Source organism: Bubalus bubalis, chromosome 17 (assembly GCF_019923935.1).
Source record: "Bubalus bubalis isolate 160015118507 breed Murrah chromosome 17, NDDB_SH_1, whole genome shotgun sequence".
NCBI lineage: Eukaryota > Metazoa > Chordata > Mammalia > Artiodactyla > Bovidae > Bubalus > Bubalus bubalis.
The window spans coordinates 26,242,424-26,260,840 of NC_059173.1; the positions used below are offsets into that span (position 1 = coordinate 26,242,424).

The 18,417-nt window shown below is 39.8% G+C and overlaps 1 protein-coding gene across 4 annotated transcripts in view; it reads right to left on the reverse strand.

The window, feature by feature from the left end:
* Positions 1-18,417, reverse strand: part of STX2 (syntaxin 2) — a 66,798-nt gene that overhangs the window by 25,725 nt on the left and 22,656 nt on the right. Inside the window, exons 4-11 of one of the 4 annotated variants that reach the window (XM_006054501.3) lie at positions 15,013-15,087; positions 13,363-13,436; positions 12,569-12,677; positions 10,813-10,886; positions 10,556-10,693; positions 7,418-7,528; positions 5,442-5,565; positions 82-2,265 (exon numbers count right to left, since the gene is read on the reverse strand). In XM_006054501.3, the coding sequence (XP_006054563.1) occupies positions 5,485-5,565; positions 7,418-7,528; positions 10,556-10,693; positions 10,813-10,886; positions 12,569-12,677; positions 13,363-13,436; positions 15,013-15,087 (662 nt within the window). In that variant the 3' untranslated portion in view covers positions 82-2,265; positions 5,442-5,484. Of the gene's footprint in view, positions 1-81; positions 2,266-5,441; positions 5,566-7,417; positions 7,529-10,555; positions 10,694-10,812; positions 10,887-12,568; positions 12,678-13,362; positions 13,437-15,012; positions 15,088-18,417 lie in introns of those variants that run through there. The other 3 variants (XM_006054502.3, XM_006054500.4, XM_006054503.4) reach the window with 3 other exon arrangements.

Here is an 18,417-nt window from a genome sequence, read left to right on the forward strand (position 1 = left end):
AATAATAAAAAACTTACCAAAAACACCTAAAATTATTAACTTACATTGTGTCATTACACATAGTAACAGACATAGGTAATATTCTTTTAACAATTTATTTATGGATATGCAATAAAATATCTCCCCCCAAATCTCTCCAGAAATGAACAAGGCAGAAAGTAAAATACTTCTTTTTTGGGTTCTCGAGGTTTTTTTTTTTTTTAATGTAAACATGAAATTTCAAGAAATGATTTAAAAAGTAACAAGTGAACCTGGATACGTATTTTTAAAAATCCGATGTCAAATAGGTACATTAGGCTTAGACATACAAAATGGGTTACCTGGTGAACGACTTAAACACATTAAGTAGAAATCAAGAAGCGGTTTCATAACTTCAACTATAAAACACAGATTCAGTAGGTGTTTCAAATCCAGGAAGAATGTCTTGAAGAGATACAATAAGAATTGCTATGAGGAGTGGGGGCTAAAAAGACTTCACTTGAAGCGACAGCGGGACACGTGGGGAGCATGAAATGTCTCCACACGTGCACATAATCATATGGACAACGGACGTACAAAAGTCACACTGACACAAGCATGATCTCTGGATAGTTAAATTCCCTCAGGACAAGTCATGCCATCAACATAAGCACCAACCAGGGAGCCTGTCCCACTGACAGGCTAAGATTTAAGAAACATATATGTTGGAGCCAGAAGACTCCTAAAGGAATCCTGACTGCACAGTGATGACCAGAAAGAAAATAAAATGCACACATACAGACTTGGCTCTGAGCTAAGCAGTCAGATGTATAAAGTATGAACGCGTCAAATTTGTAACTGTATTCAAGAGGGACCACAGCTTCTAAACGGTTCTGTAATTCACACTTACAGGTTGCAATCAGGCGTGTCTATATATTAGTTTTCAAGCCAGACAATGTTAAATTACAGTCACGAGCTTACACAATCACATATAGAAGTAACAAGAGATAACTATATTTTGAATATCCTTCACATATTCATTTAAAGTTTTGACTACTTGCTATCATATAGATGCCCATTCGCTAATGAGATTTCATACATTTTACAGTCTAAATATAAAGCATATTATAATTTTAAAAAATTAAGAAGTAATACAAATGTTAATTACAGATTCCTGTAAACTTTGAGAATTAACTTTTAAAGTTCAGCAGAATAGTAGGTATGTAACAAGAACATTCAGGTGATCTGTACATGTAAGAATGACTTAATGTCTGGGAATGATCCCCTTGAGTTTAAAATTTGATTTTATCACCACCTTAAATTCAGACTTTATTAGTGTGAACAGGGAAACACAAACCTTATTTTGTAAAGAATGAAAGCAGAGACCATTGTCTTTACAGTGTAGTAACTAATTTATTATCTTGGGTAATGGAACAGGTAGAAAGGAAGCTGAGTACAATAATCAAGCTTTTCCTGGAGGGTACTGGGCAGATTTGAACCTTATAAATCAATTTCAACAGAAGGAACTAGAAAGGCTTTTTGGGGTACTTTGCACCCAATGTTTTCTATGCCGATGGCAGACTGTGTGAACAACTGTGCAAAGATGGCTCTGATATCATGAAGTTTCTTTCCTATTTCTTTTAAAAGGCAATAGTTAATACATAAAATTGGAGTAAATTAAGATGTTAATATATTAAACAATTAATTTATAAACATTTAAACTTATAGATATCTTACAAAACAGCTCTGTGATAATAAAAATAATTTTTGCAAACATAAACAGACATGAGTGAAACATAGTACAAAAACGTCTCTTAATGAGCATGTTAGCTGGGAGAGGGAAGAAAGTCTCAGACCTGAAATCTAATAACTTCATAACATAAGATATTCCTAATTCACATACATATTTTTAACACTGAAATATATTAAAAAAATTGAAAATTTCAATAATTCCTTATTTTAAGGCCATTGAAACAAGTCTCACATTGTTAAATGTTTGTGCTGTGTTATTTAGAGTCCAAGGATGTCTGGGTTAACGCATCACATCCATTCTGTTTTTCCCACTGAACAATACATTCTGTTGTGCTCTCTCCTTGAATTCACTAATAAAATATCAGCACTCAATGCCACATGTCACAATGTCTAGGATTCATTCATGAAATGGGAGGATGCTGATTTGCTGCAGATGTGGTCTGACTCCAAGGACAAATGGCTCTTGGGATACGGTTGCTATGACAATGTTGTTGCTAGGATAATTCCAAGGATCACAAGCAAAATAACTACACAGATAATAATGAACATCATTTTCTGCAAGATAAAGAAAAACATTTATTAATTTGCAAGATAGCAAAGGAAAGAAATCACTGATGTCATTTCCTAACAAAATTCTCTTGGAATTTGAGATGGTTTAAAATCCATCATCAAGAAAGAACCCCTACAGGTCACAGAAAAGGGAGGAGTGGGGAAGGGAAGTTCCAGAGGCATAGCACAAAGTTACAGACACATATACATTAAATTAAGTGAATTTAGTAATTTAAAATACATATTATTAAAACAATAACCATTGACTCCTGGAGGTAAAACACAATGCCTACTTGACACAATGTGGGTTCTTAACGAACACTTTCTATTGATCACAGTAAAATCCCAACTATTGTTTCTTGGATGCATTGTACATCTTATAATTTTAAATGGATTTATTTCTCATTTGCTGAAAAAAATCTTATTTATGCTTTTTTTTTTTACATTGAGGTAAGACGCATGTAAAAAATCAACACACCATTAACTCAGTCTTCTACTGCATCCTTGGCTCAGAGGAAGGCAATACAACATTTAACTTTTTGCTTCCAGTTAACAAGCATCCTTGCACAGGATGCTTGAACAGCTAAACAACCTCTGGCTTGAGAAATCTAGTCTCTCTAGGAATACCATCTATGGGAGAAGGTGAGGAATTCACAAAGATGAGAGGCATATCATACAGCCTGACTTCGAGTTCTCTTGGTAAACAGCAGAGATGCGTCATTTTAAATCACGGTTACCAAACACACGGCACACTTTCACCTGAGAAATCACACCTGCCGTAACTGGTCAGTGCCGAGAACGCCATCAGTTACTGCATGATTTAAGAAGGCAAGCATGGCCAGGCCCCTCAGGAAACTTCCCTGTCAATTACTCAGAACCTAGGGACCACTGCCTGCAGGACATCACACCCTCAAATTTCAGGTCACTTATTAATATTATGCACATTTCCTGGAAAGCAAGGCCTTGGTCCCAACCATCCTGGCATCTCCTCGTGTGTCTTCCTGCAAGCCTCTCTCAACATCTTTCTAGACACACCTTTTCCCTCTGGTCTATCACACCTTCCTTCCCATCAGCACCACCCTTCAGCTCCAGAAACTGCTCCATATGCCCGTTAACCTCAGCCACCAGGCGGCTCTGCATCTCGCTGCCATCCAGGCATCTGCCAGGTCTCTGGGTACCATGCATGGGTGTGTGCTTGCACATCTGGCTTTTGGAAATGCCTCCTGAATCCCACCATGACTGGGTTCCTGCACCCTTAATACCACAGATGGAATGACCATTCTCGTCCAACATTCTGCTCACAGCTCCAGTCAAATGCCTGGACTTCTCCTTGGTGGCCCATGCACACCCCGAGTCAAGCTGCCTCCTACTACACCTAAATCACAGCCACGTGCCCTCTCAGCCATGTCCTCAGATAGAAAGCTGGGCATCTGGCCCTTGCTGCAAGGTTCAAGGGACCAAGATTCCCTCCACATGGTGCCTACAGGCCCAGAGAAGGCTGTGCTGAACTACTTGCCGAAAGAATAAATTAGTTTTTCAAAAGCATAATTAAAGACACCAAGCACTGCATTTGTATTTAAAAAAAATTGTTGGTAAGCACTCTGATGTGTTTTGTGTTCACACGTGCTTAAAGGCATGAAGGTACAGCAGCCCCCCAGGCCCAGGGCACAGAGCAAGCCTGGGGCTCCCCAGAACCACGCTGGGAGGAGCCTGCCCTCATTCAACGGCATCGTCACAGCATTTGACCTCAAATTCTGTTTATCTTTAGCGGAAACACATCCAACTAACCATATTATGGCCACTAGGAAAAGCTAAGAAAATGCAGAGTTTATACACAGTTCATAAAGAATAAAGAATTCTAAAAATAGTTTTTAAATACATTATTATTAGTGAAGGACAATCACATGTATCTTTAGTTCAGCAGAGGTAACAGGAAAGCATGGAGAGATACATAAACGTCCTGCCTGATGAAAAGAGTGCTCAGAGCTCCTTCTGCCTCCTGAAAAAAATGGCTTGCTAACAAACTCAACATCCTGGAGCTTCCGAGTGCAAGCCCATGCTTCCGTGAATGTCAGGAGCCTCACCTGCTAACTGCGTGCTCAGCACACAGATGCTTACACCAAGAAACACCTCTTCTTTAATAAGGCGCTAAGTGTTTATCAAGCCAGCAGCTGCTTTCACAATAAAATAATTAATTGATCAAGGACTAGTTGTCACAATCTAGATACAATAAATTCCAATGATTATGCCAAACAAACATTTTAAAATAAACAACTAGTATGTCCAACTCTGAGACACTAGACAGCACGCTAGCTTAAGAGTTGAAAGAAGGATGATTCCAAACGCATAAAGAGACGAAAAGCACAAATCTCCCAAAGTCTGCTGAAAGGTGACACTCGTACAGTGAATAAAAATAAAGGTGCTATAAATAAATAATATCTTTTGAGTATCTTTTGTATTCCAAACCCTTTAAATGAGAATATCTTTTGAGTATCTTTTGTATTCCAAACCCTTTAAACTGAGAATATCTTTGGAGTATTTTTTGTATTCCAAACCCTTTAAATTGAGAATTAACAGCCATGCTACTCAGTACAAGTTCTCATTTTAATGTGGACACATTTAAAACAAGCTCAATGATGCCAGTGGAAACAAGTGAGACGAAGTCTCTTGGTTCCACTGAGTGTTCTTCATAGCTTTCGTCCCATTCCCTCTAATTCCATAGTAAAATGGTGAGCAAATAAATACAGCTCACAAAGCACGTTCGGTTGTTGCACTTATTCTAAGAATTAAAACTTATGAGACAAATTATTAAATGTTAGTTTTTTCATTGAGAATTAATCCTCATTACTAAAGTTGTTCCACTAATGAAGGGCTTCAATAAGGAGGAAGCGTCTTCCTGGATCAAAAACAAAAGCCTGAAGAGTCAGGAGCGGCTGCCACCCCTACTATCACATCCAAACAAATCCAGAGGTTTCAGAAAACAGCAGGAAGACAACCCTGGTTTAGAAATGGACAGCAACCCAGCAAATGCTTATTCTCAGCACACGATGACTAGAGACTTGAATTCAGAAGTCAACTCCGCTGGCAGGCTTTTGTTACTTTCCAGTATTTCTGAATTGGGTGAGCACCACTATTAGCTAATTGGGCGAGTGGGTAAGCAGATTAGTTGATTAGTTACTTACTGCCGTGCTGGCAGAGACATGCATGCTGCCGTTATCCACATCATCACTTGCCAACTGATAAACCAATAATTAGAGCAATCACAGCCAACAGAACCAGTGACACAGCCACAATTATCCACTTTTTCTGTCAAAGAAAAGCAAGCTGATTATATCATGGTTAATTCCACATTGCCGTATTAGAAGATATCATTCGTTTAAAAATCAAATAATCCATTGGAATGTGTTTTAAAATCTAAATTATGGGCCATCGATTAACTGTTTGACAATTTTCAAAGTTGTCCAAAAGAGGGATTTTTAATTTAATGAGGTCAGACTATTTGGAGATATACTATTATAGAACTTGAAATATTAGGTTTTATCAATGAGAAAGCACATGACCACATTCTTTTGATAAATTCCTAATGAACTGAGACATACAGCTGATTTATTTTTTCATGTATAGAGAGCTGTGTGGCCAGGTCAGTGAATGAGGAAATCAGTGACCTAAGCCCCTACACTTTTCTTCTTATTTGCGATTGGCAGGTAAGTCCTTCACTTAACCGCCACCCCAAATAAAACAGACCATTCCACTAGCATCATCCAGTCTCTCAGGGGCTAACCCGGCTGCCCTGGGAACGGAACCGGGACACCACAAGCGGGGATGGCCAACATCTCAAGGACCACACACCCAACAGCAGAGTGAGAGATGAACAAGCTGTGGGTGGTTTCAGATGTCAGGCACTGAGTTGGAGAAGTTGTGATGAATTTCGAAATGAGCCTCAGGTTCTGACCAGTGGCCACTCCAGGTAATATACTGACCCAGCCACCTGCTAGAGCGAGGCCTTCTCTGCCAGATCAGGATGAGATGGGAATGTCTCATGGAAACGTTCACTGATCTGCTGTTCAGGTCATGGAGAAAGGATGGGACCTGTCCTTTTTTAGTGACTGCTTTAAAGTGTAAGTCCATTTTGTGCCTGAACCAGAGCACTTCACACCCAGACCTCACCACCTCACTTTAGTTTAAGGCTCAATATTTCAAAATCTGGTAACACAGAATAATGTAAGAAACCATCTTTTACATCTCAAAGATAATTAATACACAGATATTCCCAAGAGAAAGCAGGGTGAGATGCTTTGCAGGCTGACATGAAAGCCCTGATGTGTCTCATATTTGAGAACATCTATGGACCATTGTCACAGGTGAATCTGACTCTTAGTTTTTCCTGAACATTCTGAAACTCCCTCTTTACTAGGCCTTTATGACATCGCATGGAAATCTCCCCTGACAGGCACCGAGAAAGGCCTCTGCCAGGAGGAGGGAGGGCGACAGGCACTGAAGGCGGGGGTCTGACGCCTTGTGTCGCTCTCGTCTACACTGGGGAGAAAGAAGTGGTGGGCCAGGTCACACGGGGAGACACACTGTTTTCCAGTCCCTGAATCAGAACTGAATTCTGTAGTTTTGCTGTTTCCTTAGAAAGCTTTCACTATGAAGATACTAAAACTCCTTTACAAAGTTTCATGGTGAGTGCTACATAACATCTGAGGTCCATGGTCAAGCAATTCTCTTTCCTCCAATCCAAAGGATTAGCAAATAACCTAACGAATAAAGTGTTCACTGCATAAAGTGTGTAACCAATGATTTTTAGGAGAATTTCCAGTCCCATGAGTTTTATATATCCCTCCAAATAATGACCCAAGAAACAGAGAACTCTGGAACTGAAACCCATTCAACCGAGGAAAGGGAGGTGGGGCCAACTTTGGCAACCCTAAGTAAGGGTTATCATTACTTAGAACTGACAGGGTTCACCGTCAATATAACTTATCTGATACACTTCAAATGTTTTAGCAAAAAGAATTATTTCAGTTTTCAAATGCAAGATTAATGTAAGAAGTTTTTATTTCCCGGAATACATTTAAAGTAGGCTTGCATCAGTGTATGACCATGCGAAACCAAATCCAGAGGAAAATGTACTTTAACTCTGAAAGACCAAACTCACCCTTCTTGCTTTGCTTTGATATTTAATAGCTTTCTTCGTTTCTTCTTTTGCATGTTCTACATAGTCTGCGGCATTCATAACATTTTTTTCTATGTTGTTGATCATTTCACCCTTAAAACGAAAAGTTTCAAACTTAGAGGACACTTTCAAATGACTTAATTGTGCCTCTTAAGACAGTCACAGAGCAGCAGTAAAGTTTCCACAGGAACGTAATGTGCATGGAATGGACACTGAAATATTTTTCACATTTACAAAAAGATGAGACCATTATAAATGCGCCAATATGAAAAGTAATCAAAATCCAACTTACATTACAAAAAGAACTAAAAGGGATGGGCAACAATGCTGACAATTAAAGGCATATCAAGTAGGCTTTGAGATGTGCTTTAATATAGGAACACTCTCTTAAAATGGGCACAGTGAGTGAGAGGCAGCTGGCTTTAGGCTAAGCTAACATTTACTATTACGCACAAACATACGACGTCCCAAGAGTGACCTCTTTTCTAATGGGTAGACAATATTTGTCATTTCTTTAAAATACCAGTAAACTAGAAATAGTTTATGTCTCCCATTAAATTGACTAGATTAATGAGCAAAAAAATGTAAAGTGAGGTGAACCCAGTGAAGCGTCAGGGGAGAAAAGCACATTACCTGGTTTTCTGTCCACCAGCAGACATAATCTGCAGCAGTGAATAGTAAAGCATTGGAAAGTGACGCAGAGTTAACTTACTCATTCACACATTTCAACATACTAGTCAGTTTTGACTAAACATATTTTGAATTAGATGAGTCAATACAATGCAATACTAACAGACTTCTGAAAGGAAACAATGCAATGAAGCTAAGAATACATTGATATATCGATTTTTCTAGTAGAGATGAACACATCTGGCATAGAACAATCCTAAAAGTCCAAGGTACTCTAAAATCTTTAGATTTTAGACTGAGCAACTTCACTTTCACGCATTGGAGAAGGAAATGGCAACCCACTCCAGTATTCTTGCCTGGAGAATCCCAGGGACGGGGGAGCCTGGTGGGCTGCTGTCTCAGGGGTCGCACCGAGTCGGACACAACTGAAGTGACTTAGCAGCAGCAGCAGCAGCAGCAGCAGACACTAAGTTGGAGAAGGCAATGGCACCCCACTCCAGTACTCTTGCCTGGCAAATCCCATGGACAGAGGGGCCTGGTAGGCTGCAGTCCATGGGGTCGTGAAGAGTCGGACATGACTGAGCGACTTCACTTTCACTTTTCACTTTCATACATTGGAGAAGGAAATGGCAACCCACTCCAGTGTTCTTGCCTGGAGAATTCCAGGGACGGGGGAGCCTGGTAGGCTGCCGTCTATGGGGTCGCACAGAGTCGGACACGACTGAAGCGACTTAGCAGTAGCAGCAGTAGCAGTAATGACAAAAGTACTCAGATTGGTCTAACTGTCTCACTGGTTTCCTTCGTGAAAACAAAGGCTGGCAGCAGCCAGACTCCCAGTTCTCCCTTTCAGCACCGTGAGTGGCAACGGGCACCCCCAAATCAGAAAGGAGTGAACCTGCCCCATCCCCATCCCATCTGCAAATTCATAGCATCTCAGCTCCGCACACATTTTTATGGCAAAGTTCCTCAAGCTAAATCTTCAAAAGGCTGCTGGCTATATGGAGGATGAATCTGGTACCCAGAGGGACTTCCCAGTGCTCCTTACATAACCCAGGAAACCAGCAAACAGGCCCATCAGAGGACCACTCCTGCCACAACAGATCCTGAATGCAGCCTCCGTGGGAGGGAGGACATGACTGTGATGTGAATCCCAAGATGCTCTGGTATGAAGGCTTTGCCTTCACAGGGCAGTCAGCTGGACTCAATGGCCCATCGACCCATGAGTGACCAAGTGTGAGCCTCACACACTTGAAAAGTCTCAGAGGACATTATTCACCATCACAAGAGGAGGGGCAAGCACCCCCACACACCTAACTGGAACCAATGGCTTTATTTTACACTGAATTTTATGTTCTTTTTTTGTGTATGTGTGTGTTCTTTTTTTCTGTTTTTAATTGGAGGAAAACTGCTTAACAATGATGCTTTGGTTTCTGCCATACAACAATGCAATAATCAGTCATAATTTTATATATATGCGTGTGTGTGTGTGTATCCCCTCCCTCTTGAGTAAATTTATCTTCTTAAAAAACTGCATTAACTTCTGCAGTCCCTCATAAGGGTCACCTCATACCTGCCCCCTTCTGCTTGTGGTACTGAACACTGTGGTAAGTATAAGCTTCTATTTATGTCACAGTCTATCCCCTCTGGTGCTTATTCTTTTATATATTTCTCCAAATTGTTACTTTAATATCTGCTCCTTGTAGAAAACTTGAAAATATATTTTAGAGAAGAAAACTAAAATTCCCATAGTCCCACTGTCGCTATACTGCTTGGAATATTTCTTTCCTTCTGTGAGTACTGTTTCATGTAGCTGACTTTATGCCACACACACTATATATAGGAGTATAAGGGTGTATGCTCCATATATATTTACATTTATACATAGAGGTGTATATACACATATGAAGTGACATGAAGTGTTAAGCTGCTCAGTCATGTCTGATTCTTTGCAACCCCATGGACTGCAGCCCACCAGGCTCCTCTGTTCATGGAATTCTCCAGGCAAGAATACTGGAGTGGGTAGCCATTCCCTTCTCCTGGAGATCTCCCTGACCCAGGGAGCAAATCTGAGTCTCCTGCATTGCAGGCAGACTGTTTACCATCTGAGCCAATAGGGAAGCCCCATATATATATACACACATACACATATACATATAAGGTTTAATATCGCCCTGTCAACTTAAATTCCAACACATACATTTACACATTTCATTCAAAATCTTCCATGAACAAAGTTTAAGTTGTCTATCTATGGTTGTCTACTTATGGTTCCTTATCCTATGGACACACCATATCTTAAATCAGTCCCCTACTGTTGAAGATTTAAGGTGCTTCGAACATTTGAGCCTTACATGGCAGTAACGGTATAATCAGTTTTTGAATTACAAGACTGGATCCAGAATAATGGCTTTCCCAATAGATTGGAGTCAAATATCAGATTTTACAAACCATAGCTCTCTGTTTCAGAGAAGCAAAGATGCATGAGATTACCTGAGTCTCGACGAACATGGCCATGTCCATGAACATCTCATGTAGCTCGCGGATGCTCGTCTCCAGCTTCATGATGTCTTTATGACGGGACTCAATTTCATTGAGAGCCTGTCTAGTAATTTGTGAATCTGATATAATCTTTGAAAAACAAAAACAGAGGAGAAATATTGATGAACTTAAGATCTTTCTAGAGGTTAAAGAAAAAAAAAATCTGTATAAATACAAACACACAGGCCACACAGCCGCCCGGCACTCACATCTGACGTGAAGATGGAGGGATTCCCACTTTCCAGCATCTCTTCCAGCTCATCATCGGTGGTAGTTTTTCCAGCTAAAATATCAACAAGGGAAAACTCCACTCAGTATGCAGCAGTATTTTTAAATTACCTTTGCATCCATAAGTTAGCAGGTAAAATCTGAGTTGCTAACATTTTAACCAGTGTTTTTCTAACTTTTCCAATATATTTTTTTGGCAAGTGTTAATGATGAGAGAAATTAACATAAGCCCTTAAGAAGTAGGAAGAACTGGAAAACACTCATGAAAAACCTTGTACCTGGAATGACTAATAAAAATCCAAGTTTAGTATGGATGAGAAACAACTATAAAAAGAAAATTGATAGATACAAATTTTTGGCATATCAGTTTTCCTAAAAGTTTAACTGGCTTATAGGAAAGGAGGGTACGCTAGACTTAGCATATGTTAACTGGAAATAATAAAGATTGTATAACTGGAATCAGAGGCTCTAATACTTTCTGTATTTTGGTTATTAATATATTTTCTTGAGTTAAATGTATTAATGTTTCCTATGAACAAGTTCACAGGATTTTGGAAAAACCCAATTGATAATTCCTATTTTCATACTCTGTGCCACAAAGACAAAATTAAATGAATAAACATCATAATAATTAAAATATAATTTAATGTGAACATTCACAGCAGTATTATTCATAATTATCAAAAGTAGAAACCACCCAAATGTTCATCACCTGATGATGTATAAACATAATGTTAATGTGGTCCATCCACACAATGGAACCTGATCCAACCATAAAAAGAGATGTAATACTGATGTTTGCTGCAGTATGGCTGAACCTTGAAAACCCTGTGCCAAGTGAAAGGGCCAGTCACAAGAGACCATATATTGTATTACTCCATTTATATGGATGCCCAAATGGGCAAATTCATAGACAGAAGAGTAAACTGGTGGGTGCCTAGGGATCTGGGGATGGACGTGCCTGACAACGGGTGCTGAGTTTCCTTTTGGAGGGATTAAAATGGTCTGAAATTGATTGTGCTAATTTACATACTAAAGACTACCGGACTATACACTTTGAGCACCTGTTTACATGGTATGTCAATTACATGTCAACAAAGTCAAAATGTCACTGAATGAGGTTCAAGTTCACAGCTGCTCCCTTCTCTCCAAGCCCACGGGAGATGCAGAGCAGTCCTGGTGGACAGTGCACCCACCCGAGGCTTGTGTCACAGCTGAGGGACCCTGAACTTTCACAGCAGGGAGTAAGCAAGCCTGCCTGACCTTTGTTCAGCAAGCAAACAGCTTTCTGCCCAGTGGAAAACCTGAGTTCCATCCTCCAAGGCTGCATAGACAAACATCCTAGGAAGAAAGTCTGGAGCAAAAGGGCAGGAAGTGTCTGCTCACCAGACATGCAGAATCATGAGAACCATGGAGACTGTGCCCTGAGATGGGGCAGGAAGTGGTGCGGACACAAAAATTACATGAGGACAGCTGGAAGCGTTCCAGATCCGATCAACACTTTATAGGTAACGGTCACCAGAAAGTAATTTAAAGTCCACTCACTCAGAATCTGAAGGATGTAAGTAAGTAATAGGTTGGTTGATTCAATGAATGGGAAGCTATGAAAGGGCTTTACGCTTTACAATACTGATAAAAACAGAGATGAAATTACTTTTTTGATGGTACATACTTTCATGTCAGACCTTAAGGGAAAAAAACACGTTTTTAACAAAAACAGCATGCTCACTGACTCACTTATTTCTAGCTGACGCTGTATACGGCCTTTGCTTCGCTCCCGAAATAGAGTCTGTGCTTCGTTATATTCTGTCATGACTTCCACAAACTTTCGAGATAGCACTGAATGCTGTTAACATAGAAAAAAAATAGACCAATATATAATGGTCATTTCTTCTACTAAAAGAGAAGGCTTTTCACTTACATATAAAAACATTACATTCTATAAATTCAAACTAACACGCTTACTCCTTCAAATGGGAAATAAGAATAACAGCAGCTTACTGTATACTGTATAACAGAATCTATGCTAAGAACTTTACATGCTTTGTCTTATTTGATTTTCACAGTAACCCTCCTGTACTATTACTGTCCCCCACTCTACAGAAGGGATGAAAACCATCATTACGAGAAGTCAATTAGCGACTGGTGTCAGGCTGACTGGGATCAGGCTGGCACTCAAACAAGGTGTCCCCATAGTCTGAATCCATAATCTTCATTTGTCAAGTAGAGATAAGTGGACTAAATTCCACTTTGCTGTACCATCAGCCTCTAAAAGATAAGGAGTTCATCATGAACACTAAAATGACTCAGATAATTCTCTGCTCTTCAGAAGAGATTTCTGCTGATGGGCTGAAGAGACTTTTTTTCTTCATCATCTAGAAAGGGAATCTATAAATACTGTCTTTATGCAGAAACGCTGTGAGCATTAATGTGACAGTAAGGATGTAATTATTCTGAATTTTCAAGAAGGAAGTAAAAAGACTTCTTAGTCTTCAACATTGCTTCACACAAGAAAAGGCTGATTATCAAACCTGGGTTCTTCGTATCCGAAGCTCCACAGAAGTTCGGTTTCCACCCTCATCCTGATCAAAACTCTGTTCAATAGCTAGAAGCAAAGACGAAGAAGTTACATTTTAATCTTAAAAAAAAATGAAAGGTTTTCAAGCCTAAACTCAAACATATTTTATCTTTTCAACTCCTAATAAATGTGTGAGTTTTGGTAAGCATCAGTTGTTGATAATGTCACAAAATAAAACCACATGTTACAGCTTCACATTTCAAAGCAGATAACCTGAATTTGATTCAGTTTTGAGAATTTAACTGTCCATCCACAGGAAATACAGAGCATAGTGGAACCTGTTGAGTGACATTAAAGGGGTAAAATCATCAAAACTCTGCAACAGGGCAACTTCTGATGAACTAATGTCCTGGTTTCTCCAACCAAGAGGGAAACGTGCTGGGGGTGGGCAAAGATGGAAGAACCTGACCTGAAAAAAAAGCCTTAAGTGACATAACAACCAGTCATAGTGTATGGTCCAAACAAGAAAGTGGAGTCACTCAGTCGTGTCCGACTCTTTGTGACCCCATGGACTGTATCCTACCAGGCTCCTCTGTCCATGGGATTTTCCAGGCAAGAGTACTGGAGTGGATAGCCATTTCCTTCTCCAGGGGATCTTCCCAACCCAGGGATAGAACCCAGGTCTCCCGCATTGTAGACAGATGCTTTACCATCTGAGCCACCAAGGAAGTCAAACCAAGTCTGGTCCAAACAAGAAAGCCAATTTAAATAAACTGTTGAAGAAAAATTAAAAGATCACTGGGGAAGTGTGAATTCTGACTAGTTTATAATAAATAATAACAACTAAGGTGACTTAGATATATATAAGAGCATTGTAGTTGTGTTTGGGGGAGGGGATCCTTGTTTTAGAAATACACACTGAAAACTATATGCTGATGAAGTCCTAGATATCTGCCATTGACTGTGAAACCAGTTGGGTGGGGTGGGGGCCACTGAGACCTGCAGAGCTGATGAGTATGGACCCTGGGCTTGTGGTAGTAACCCCTTTCCCCCATGTATGTCCGAAATTTTCCGTAATAAAGGTTCCCTTTGATCTTTAGATATGTTCTTGATTTGTACGTTATTTTGTAAAAATTAAACACAGTGTGTCTTTCTACCACATCAAGAACCACCACATCTGTTTAAGTCCCGCAGGGAGGCCGTGGGTACTATCAGCTGACTTGAACTGTAGGAAAGGCTCACAGGACCTCACCAGCTACCTGACTATTCAAGAAGAACCTGGCAATTCATGTTTAAGGCTACTTACCTTCTCAAGTATCTACAATTTAGCCCCAAATGTCATAACAATATAAGAGATAAACAGTTTATAAGCAAGTGCTCACTCCTGTGGAACATGAATGAGTGCCTCACTCCAAAATTTAAGCATTAATAGCCCTTAGCTCTAGCTCCTCATGTGTGATCCTTAGAGCTGGTAGCTTAATAATTCTAGAATAGTGAGGAACTTAAGCAAGGGTCACTATTCCAAGTACATACAAACGATTTATTTTACAGTGGTCAGAATCTTAACTTTGAAATGTAAAAGAATAAAAAGTTATAAAGAAGAAAATAATAATACCCACATTCCCACCATCAATGATTATATGTAATTAAAGCTTTAACTCACACTTCAACTTAGTCCGTATTTTATTAGCAGTTTTCTTGATTTCTTTGTTCAGATCTTCAAGCTCTTCCTTTATTTCTATAAATTAGAAATAAAAAAGACATGTGAGTTATAATATCCAACATCAATAATGTCCAACAAATGTAAACGGAACAATATTCTTGGTAAATATTCAAGTTTGTTGGGTTTTTCTTTAGAGAAACTATTGATCACACCAGTGGTCCTCAGAGGGTGAGTCCTGGACCAGCAGCTTCAGTATCAGGTGGGTGTTTAGCAGAAATGCAAGTTCCTGGGCCCCACCCCTGACCTCCCCATAGGAACCGTCACCGGATGGGCACAGGAATGTGACTGAAGCCCCCCAGGTGATGCTGGTGCACACCCAAGCTTGAGGAAGGCTGGTTTATACCAATCAACTGATGAAACAGTGCCCTGAATCCACTGCTAACACCTAGACCTGAAAAAAGAAAGCAGAAATGTAACCATATTCTTGTGGGGAGGGGGAGCCTGCCACGTGTTTGCTTTCTTTCCTGCTATCCTAATCAAAGCAGGCTCCAGGCGGGAGTGTGGATTCCTGCACTGAGGGAACAAACCCAGAAGCCCCACCACTGCATGTGGGGAAGAAACGTCGAGGAAGGTGTCCAAGAGGAAGAGTGCATGAGCAGGAGGGTCTGCCCTGCTGAGGACACAGAGTCAGGGGAGCAAGCATTCCAAAGCATGGCTCACCTCTCTAGAAAAGAAAGCCCCTGGGTTGGGGGGGCCATTCAGGACAGAATCACTGGACCTTCCTGCCAGCACAGGTACACAGGGGCTCAAGCATTAATTAGAGAAATAAAAGAGGCATTACTGTACTTAGCCCTTCAAGCTACAGAAGCAGACCATGAGGTTATACTTGTTAAAGGCAGGATTTCAATAGACAGAAAAGAAGGCAAAGATGGGAAACGTCCTTATCCAGTGGACTAGGTCATTCCGATCAGTTCTCCTGATGAGAACAGTCAGAAGAGCTGGACAAAACATTTTTTAAAAATCTGCTTAAAGGCATCATAAGCCTACAAAAGCAGAAAAAGAAGAAGATTCAAGAGAAGGAAACCCAGAGATGTGAGCCCAGCGAATGGAGCGGCTTGACACTGAGGCAGCCAAGGCTTTGAGCAGCTGAGAAAATGCTGAGCTGACACAAGGCCACGCCCCAGGAGAAAGGGGAGCCAGGTCCAGAATGCTGGCGCCCCCAGCTGTCCATCAGAAATGTTAAAAAATCATCTCTCAAAAAAAAAAACTATCCTAGGACTCACACTGTGGCCCTGAGCCTTCAGATACAAAGCCCAGGGCTCAACCAAAAACAACCAGCAAGACAGAGAAAATAAACCCCAGGAAAACAACAGAGCTGTCTTAACAGAGTTATTAGACACAGACCTTCAAATAAGTATGTTCAAAGAGGTAAAAACAAGGTTGAGGATTTTGTCGGAAAAACAGGACAGGAGAAAAAGGAGCCCAGCGAAATTCTAGGACTGAAAACTATTTTAACCAAAAATAACTCTCCATGAGTTAAGAGAGATTCCCTGATCTGAAAGGTAATCACTAAAGAGAGGTCAGGAGACAAATCAGAAATTAGAAATTATTTCAAAATAAAACACAAGACAAAATGATGAGAACAGAGGGCAAGCGGCATAAAAGATACAGTGAAAAGGTCTAAAACTCATATAATTCAAGTCTCAAAATAAGAAATGACAGAAAGGGGAGGAAAGATGACTTATGAAGAGAAAATAGCCAATTTCCAAAACTGCCAGAAAATGTCAACCCACAGATCCAAGAAGCCTTATAAAAGCAGTCTAAATAAATTAAAAAAAAAAACCGTATCTGGAAACATGAACACAGCATTGATAAATCCAAAGGCTAAAAATCAAATCTCTTATAAGCTATAATTAGATAGGTGACAAAAAAAGACATTGAAAATTTATTTTCAAATTTTCAAAGTGGTGAAAGAAAACAATTTATGAACTAGACTCCTATGCTCACTGAAAATATCCTTGAAGAACGAAATCAAGTAAGGACAATTTCAGACAATGGCATAACCCTAGTAAAAGAAAGAACAGTAGTTTTTAGAAAGAAAAAAAAATCTCCGATGAAAGTTTAAAGATACAGAATAATGAGGAGCACTGGTACAGGTAAATATGTGGATAGCTCCAAATCTGTATTAATTGTATAAAATAAAAATATATATTATTTTTATCTAGTACAATACATATATATGATGATGATGATAGCAATAAGAAGGGACAGAGTTAAAGGTTCCTGCTAAGGTCCTCCTATTACTTGGAAGTAGTAAAAACATAAATTTATATTAGATTTCAACAAGTAAAGGATGCATACCACGACCTATAAGACAACGAATAAAACAACAGCAAACAGAATATAGGAAAGAGATAAGGAGGCAGGGTAAAATTCTTAAAAACCAATCCAAAAGACAGCATGGAGAGAGAGAAAAAGTAACAGAACAAGCAAGGAAAATATAAAGCAAACAAGATCATGAATGTTAGCCCCAATGTATCAATAATTCCAGTAAACAAACAGACTACAAGAGTTAATGACAGACAAAAAAAATGATCAAAGGGACTAAGAAGACAAAACCCAACTATATTTTATATATAAAAGATGAGAGAAACATCTAAAGTATAAGGATACAGAAAGATAAAAAGAAAATGATGGGCAAATATCCATCATGCACACACCAGAGAAACTGGTCGAGCTCCGTTGGCTGATATCTGGCCATGGCCAGGAAGGCACCACGCGTCACTAGAGCAGAGAGGGGCCTTTCACGCGGGAAAAGGCTCAATGTGCCACCGAGACAGGACAGTTCCAAAGGCATTTATGTCCAGGGCTTTAACTGCCTCACTGTCTAGAACGGACCCTGGAAAGAGAGGGAAACAGCTAAAGGATATCAACTCGACAATTCTTGACTGAGAATGCGGACTGTGGATCCAATAGCATTTCATCCACATTAAATATTCTGCATTAGATAATTATACTGTCTGTTTATAAGAAAATATTCTTCTTAGGAGATAAATGCTGGAGTAATTAGGGGTAGATGGTCACAAAGTGTGCAACTCACTCTAAAATGAGTCAGCAAAAATAACATGTATGTGCATACACATGTGCAGTGTGTGTATGTATATGTACTCACATGTACACAAATACACACACACACACACACACACACACACACACAGATAAAGCAAAAGTGGTGAAATGGTAACAACTGGTGAAGCTAGGTGAAGGAAATATGAGTTTTCACTGCACCAAAACTGCAACTTGCACACAGATTTGAAAAGTTTCAAACTAAAAATGGGCTTCCCTTGTGGCTCAGCTGATCAAGAATCCACCTGAAATGTGGGACACCTGGGTTCGATCCCTGGG